A 6,049-nucleotide genomic window follows, 5' to 3' on the forward strand; every position below is an offset into this window, starting at 1 on the left:
ATATATATATATATATATATATATATATATATTCATCTCTTAAACTATGGAGAAACCAAATAGGAGTTACAAGCCAATGTTCAGATAATACTAGCTCTTATAATTACCCATGTATTTACCTTTATTGAGATATTTCTTCATATGGCTTCAAGTTACAATCTAATGTCCTTTCCTTTCACTTTGCAGGACTCTCCTGAGAACTTCTTACAATGCAGGTCCAGTGGTAACATGTGTCCTTAGCTTTTGTTTTTCTGAGAATGTCTTAATTTCTCGCCCCTTTGAAGGACAGTTTTGCCAGATATAGGATTCTTGGTTGACAGTTTTGCTTTCCTTTTAGCACTTTGAATACATTGGCTCACTGTCTCCTGGCCTCCAATGTTTCTGATGAGAAATTGGTTCATAATTTTACTGAGGATACCTTTATGTAATGAATCATTTATTTTCTCTCAAGGCTTTCAAGAGTTTGTCTCTGGCTTTTTAAAGTTTGATTATAATGTGTCTTGGTGACAGTCTCTGAGTTCATCTTACTTGGAGTTATTGAGCTGTTTGGATGTTATCATGTCTTTCATCAAATCTGGGAAATTTTCAGCCATTATTTGATCAAATACATATTATCCCTGCTCCTATTTTCCTTCTGGTACTTCTGTAATGTGTATGTTGGTGTACTTAATGGTGTCAAAAATGTTCCTTTAGGTTCCTAGTCCGTTTTGTGTTGCTATTAATGGAATACCTGAGTAGGTAATTTATGACTAACAGAAATTTATTAGTTCACAATTCTGGAGGCTGGGAAGTCTAAAATCAAGCTGCCAGCATCTGGTGAGGGCCTTTTCACTACATTATCACATGGCGAAAAGCAAGACAGTAAGAGAATGAGAGAAAGCAAGAAGGGGCCAAACTCACCCTTTTATAACAGCATCAATCCAATCCATAAGAGTGAGCCCCTGTAGCCTAATTATCTCTTCAAGATCCCACCCCTTAATACTGTAACTGGCAATTCAATTTCAACATGAAATTTGGGAGGGCTAACATTTTTTTTTTTGAGACAGAGTTTCACTCTTGCCACCCAGGCTGGAATGCAATGGCACGATATCAGCACACTGCAACCTCCGTCTCATGGGTTCAATCGATTCTTCTGTCTCAGTCTTATGAATACCTGGGATTACAGGCGCCCGCCACCATGCCCAGCTAATTTTTGCACTTTTAGTAGAGACTGGATTTCACCATGTTGGGCAGGCTGCTCTAGAACTCCTGACCTCAAGTAATCCACTCGCCTTGGCCTCCCAAAGTGCTAGGATTATAGGCATGAGCCACCGCACCCACCAGGGATAACACTTAAACTATGGCAGGCTATGTTCACTTTTCTTTAATTTTTGTCATTCTGTTCCTTAGACTTAATAATCTCCACTGTCCTATCTTCACTGATTCTTTTGCTTGTTCAAATCTGCCTTTTAATCGGGTTTTCATTTGAATTACTGTATTATTCAGCTCCAGAATTTCCTTTTGGTTTAAAGTTTTCTGTTTATTGATATTTCCATTTCATTCATACATCACTTTCTTGACTTCCTCCACAAAGTTCTTAGTTTTTTGAGCATCTTTAAGACAGCTATTTGAAAATATTTGTCTATTAGATCCACAATCAGGACTTTTTCAAAGACATTTTCTGTTGATTTTTTTTTCCCTTTTAATGGGCCATACTTTCCTCTTTCTTAACTTGCCTTATGATTTTTTGGTTGAAAACTGGACATTTGAATTTAATAATGTGGTAACTCTCAAAATCTGATTCTCTCTCTTTCCCAGAGTTTTCTGTGTTTTATTTTTATTTATTTATTTTTTTGAGACGGAGTCTTGCTCTGTCACCAGGCTGGAGTGCAGTGGCGTAATCTTGGCTCACTGCAACCTTCGCCTCCTGGATTCAAGCGATTCTTCGGCCTCAGCCTCCCGAGTAGCTGGGACCACAGGCACGTGCCACCACGTCTGGCTAATTTTTGTATTTTTAGTAGAAACGGGGTTTCACCATGTTGGTCAGGATAGTCTCAATCTCTTGACCTCATGATCCACCTACCTTGGCCTCCCAAAGTGCTGGGATTACAGGTGTGAGCCACCACGCCCAGCCTTTTCTGTGTTTTATTACTGTGTGTTTTGTTGTTTTTGTGTAGGCTATCTCTGTATCAAAGATCAATCTGAGGTATACATGTAAGTTTTCTTACGACTTTTCTGAGCCTGCACCTTCCAGGTGCAAATGCAGTCACTTCCTATTCTGAATGTGCTACTCTTTAATGTCTGGCTCTCAAAGAGGAAAAGAGAATAAATTGCCCCTCCCTTTTTTTTTTTTTTTTTTTTTTTTTTTTTTTGAGATGGAGTCTTGCTCTGTTGCCAAGGCTGGAGTGCAGTGGTGTGATTTTAGCTCACTGCAACCTCCGCCTCCTGGGTTCAGCAATTCTCCTGCCTCAGCCTCCCAATTAGCTGGCACCACCATGCCCAGCTAATTTTTTGTCTTTTTAGTAGAGACAGGGTTTCACTGTGTTAGCCAGGATGGTCTCAATCTCCTGACCTCATGATCTGGCCACCTAGGCCTCCCAAAGGGCTGGGATTATAGGCATGAGTCACTGCAACCAGCCACAATAGCCCTTTTAAAACCCCTGGAAGTCAGTTCAACTGATAGGAAGAGGCCTGCAACAATTGTTGATTCAACAACAATTGCCCTACCTGTTTTTTTTTTTTTTTTTGGGGGGGGGTACAGGGTCTCACTCTGTTGCTCAGGCTGGAGTGCAGTGGTACGATCACAGACCACTGCAGCCTCAACCTCCAGGGCTCAAGGAATTGCTCCCCAAGTAGCTAAGCCTATCAGTGCATGCCACCACATCCAGCAAATTTTTGTAGAGACAGGGTTTCGCTATGTGGCCCAGGCTGATCTCAAACTCCTGGACTCAGGCAATCCACCTGTCTCAGCCTCCCAAAGTGCAAGATTACAGGCATGACCCACCGTGCCTGGCCCTACTTGTTTCTATGTCTGTACTTCTGTGACCAGAAGCAGCACTCAGTGATCACAGGGTGAATCCCATTATTTCAAGGAAAGGTTCCTCTTTGCTCACCCTGGCTCCCATAAGCTGTGTACAGACAGGTTTTTCTGAGAAACATATGCACAGCTGCTTGTCATGGGGTTTGGCTGGCAGGGAAGAGTGGAGAAGCTGCTACTGTGCTAAGGTCTGAAACTGACTGAAATTAACTGTATTTTATTGTCCACGGTGTTCCCTGGAATTTGCAAGCCTTGAATAGACTCCTGGATTCCAAAACAGTTATATCAGACTGATTCTGCCAATGCAATTATTGTCTAGGTAAGGAGACAATTTCCTAGTGCTTGCTACTCTGCCATCTTCCTACAATCCTCTCTGAGTGTCTACATTTTTAACAATATCACAAATATTTCTGAGGCAGGTCATCTGTGGACCACAAACTGTAAAAATCTCTCATCAAGAGGGTAGCTATGGTGGTCTATTGCCTTATAAATACAGGGAATTACTGTCCTGAAGGTTCTTTAATAAAGGAGGTCACATGATAGATTATTATGTATTCGGGTGGGTTTTCTGAGGTCCCCTGAGAATGTTCTGTCTTGTGAAGAGTGGGAGAGCATTTCAATTACTCAACAGATTTACTGAACACCTACTATACTCCAGAGACTATGCTAAGTTCTAGGGAATACATGGCAATAGGCAGATGGCCAGGATCTAACACAGAAACAGTAAAGGGATGAATAAAACAGAGATTTGAGAACTTTCCTTTACCTGGGATATCTGTGACTTTCACCTTTTAGATAAACAGAAGAGTCAGTAGTCTAACAAGGACCCTCAAGTGGCCAGGAGATAGTACTGCAGTATTTAATTTTCAAAGCAAAGGAATGGCACTGGAACTTTGGTACAGAGGACAGATGATCATAGACATTCTAGTACTAGGAAGAAAATCAAAAAAGTCCCTTCATTTTAAGTTCTGTTGGAAGTATCTGAAAAAGACTATTCTGGCCAGACACAGTGACTCACACCTGTAATACCAGCACTTTGGGAGGGTGAGGCGGGTGGATTGGTTGAGACCAGCCTGGCCAACACAGTAAAACTTCATCTCTACTAAAAATACAAAAATGAGCTGAGTGTGGTGGCAAGTGGCTGCAATCCCAGCTACTCAGGAGGCTGAAGTGGGAGAATCACTTAATCACTGCAGGCGGAGGTTGCAGGGAGCTGAGATAGCGTCACTGTACTCCAGCCTGGGCGACAGAGAGAGAGAGACTCTGTCTCCAAAAAAAAAAAAAAAAAAAAAGACTTTATTCCATTTTACTAACCATTCCTGAACGCCTAAGGATGCTGGGGTGTCTCAGGACCATAATGAACACCACTGTCTGCAGAAAACTAAGCTGAAACTTTACTAACATCAGGAATTTTCTTCTTTAATTAGATTGATCTAATTTGCTTTCCTTTTCCTAAATTTTGAACATAATAAAATAATTAAAGACTCAATTTAACCAGTCACTGATGAAGATAAATTTTAATCTATCTACTTCTCAGCTTATAAAGTTTCAAATCTTAGGCAAGTTTCCAAATGTAGTATTGGTGAGCATTTCCTGGAAATTTCTCTACTGCTTTTAGGAAAAGAAAGGGAATCACGGTATTAATGAAACTTCATTCTTAGCTCAGAGAGGTAAGTTTTTGGTTTCTGGGATAGGTTGCCCTAGAAGGCACACCCTTCATGGAGAAAAGGAAGTATGTAGGTAGGAAAAAGAAATTCCAATGTTTTATGTTTAATGTGTATATTAAATAAGGCAACTTCTGTAACTCTCTGATAAAATTCTCAGTTCTTAACGAAAATGTAGTTTCCAATCAAATATATACTTCAATGTTCTTAAGTCTTAAATCTCAATCAGAGATTTAATTCAGTCCTAAGTCTTAAATCTTTGCCTTAAAGACAGAGGCCAAAACCTCAATACTTACCCACACACATTTTGACATCATTCACAGTGAAGTCTGGATCTGGCATTCTATGAAACAAACACCAGTAAGTATACATGGAAAACATAACTTCTCAAGTAATGTGAGCTTTTTTTTCTTAAAGTACTGAGAACTCCTCAATCAGATACAGCAATATTCACAATCAGGTTTAAAATTATTTTAAAATATAGGTGAGTGTATATTTACATATATGCATAGGAAAAAAGAATATATAAATAAAAGCATGGTTTAGCTAAGGGTAGTAGATTTCAGGAGATTAAAATTTGCTGGTTTTTTTTTTTTTTGATTCATCTATATTTTCTCATTTACCTCTAATATGAATAACCTATGTATCAAAAGAAGAAAAACATACACTTTTAAAACTAAATGGGAAATTATTTTCAATTACTACTGTTTTGGGTTATTAGTACCACCACTATTTATAGTCCTGGGTGTAACAAGACCATTTTGCAACTACATCCAGCCAGGCTAAAAACACTTACTTTATTCCAAGTCCATCAGAATTCTTGAAAATCAGAGGATCTCTCAAGCCACCCCGCTGGATATACTCTACATTAAAATCTGTCAACACAGAAAAGTAATTATTAGAAATACAGGGAGTATAGTTAAAAAATAGATAAAAGGATCACAAAAAGGATCCTAAGTACTAAGGTATAATAGTGTTTGTTATTCTGTGTATACAGTTGTGCTGTTAGACAATAAAATATATGCTTATTAAGAAGCATCTCTTAGAAAATATGGAGAGCACATTGAGAAACAAAGCTTGAGGGGTTTGCCAAGTCTATATATTTCCACAGGTAATTTAGAGCTTAAACAATATGGGGGTAGTACTATTAATGAGTCATCTCATAAATGCTAAACAGAAATTATCATCATCTTGTCTCTTAAGAGTAAAAAAAAAATTAATTTTGACCACTACAATATATATATGATATCCTTGTCAGTTTGCCAATGATCAAAGATGCATGGTACACATGGAATCCCACCCTCAGTTTTGGTGGGGTAGGTATACACATAAAATGATTTTTATCGTACGGTTTTTTTTTTTTTTTTTT

The 6,049-nt window shown here is 38.7% G+C and overlaps 1 protein-coding gene across 3 annotated transcripts in view; it reads right to left on the reverse strand.

The window, feature by feature from the left end:
- KDM2A (lysine demethylase 2A) overlaps positions 1–6,049 on the reverse strand; it is a 138,870-nt gene that overhangs the window by 68,624 nt on the left and 64,197 nt on the right. For all 3 annotated transcript variants that reach the window (XM_017537385.2, XM_037741554.1, XM_037741555.1), the window contains 2 exons: positions 5,477–5,555; positions 4,977–5,023 (listed from right to left, as the gene is read on the reverse strand). In XM_017537385.2, coding sequence (XP_017392874.1) covers positions 4,977–5,023; positions 5,477–5,555 — 126 coding nt within the window. The remainder of the gene's footprint in view (positions 1–4,976; positions 5,024–5,476; positions 5,556–6,049) is intronic.

This window comes from Cebus imitator, unplaced genomic scaffold (assembly GCF_001604975.1).
Source record: "Cebus imitator isolate Cc_AM_T3 unplaced genomic scaffold, Cebus_imitator-1.0 Scaffold102, whole genome shotgun sequence".
NCBI lineage: Eukaryota > Metazoa > Chordata > Mammalia > Primates > Cebidae > Cebus > Cebus imitator.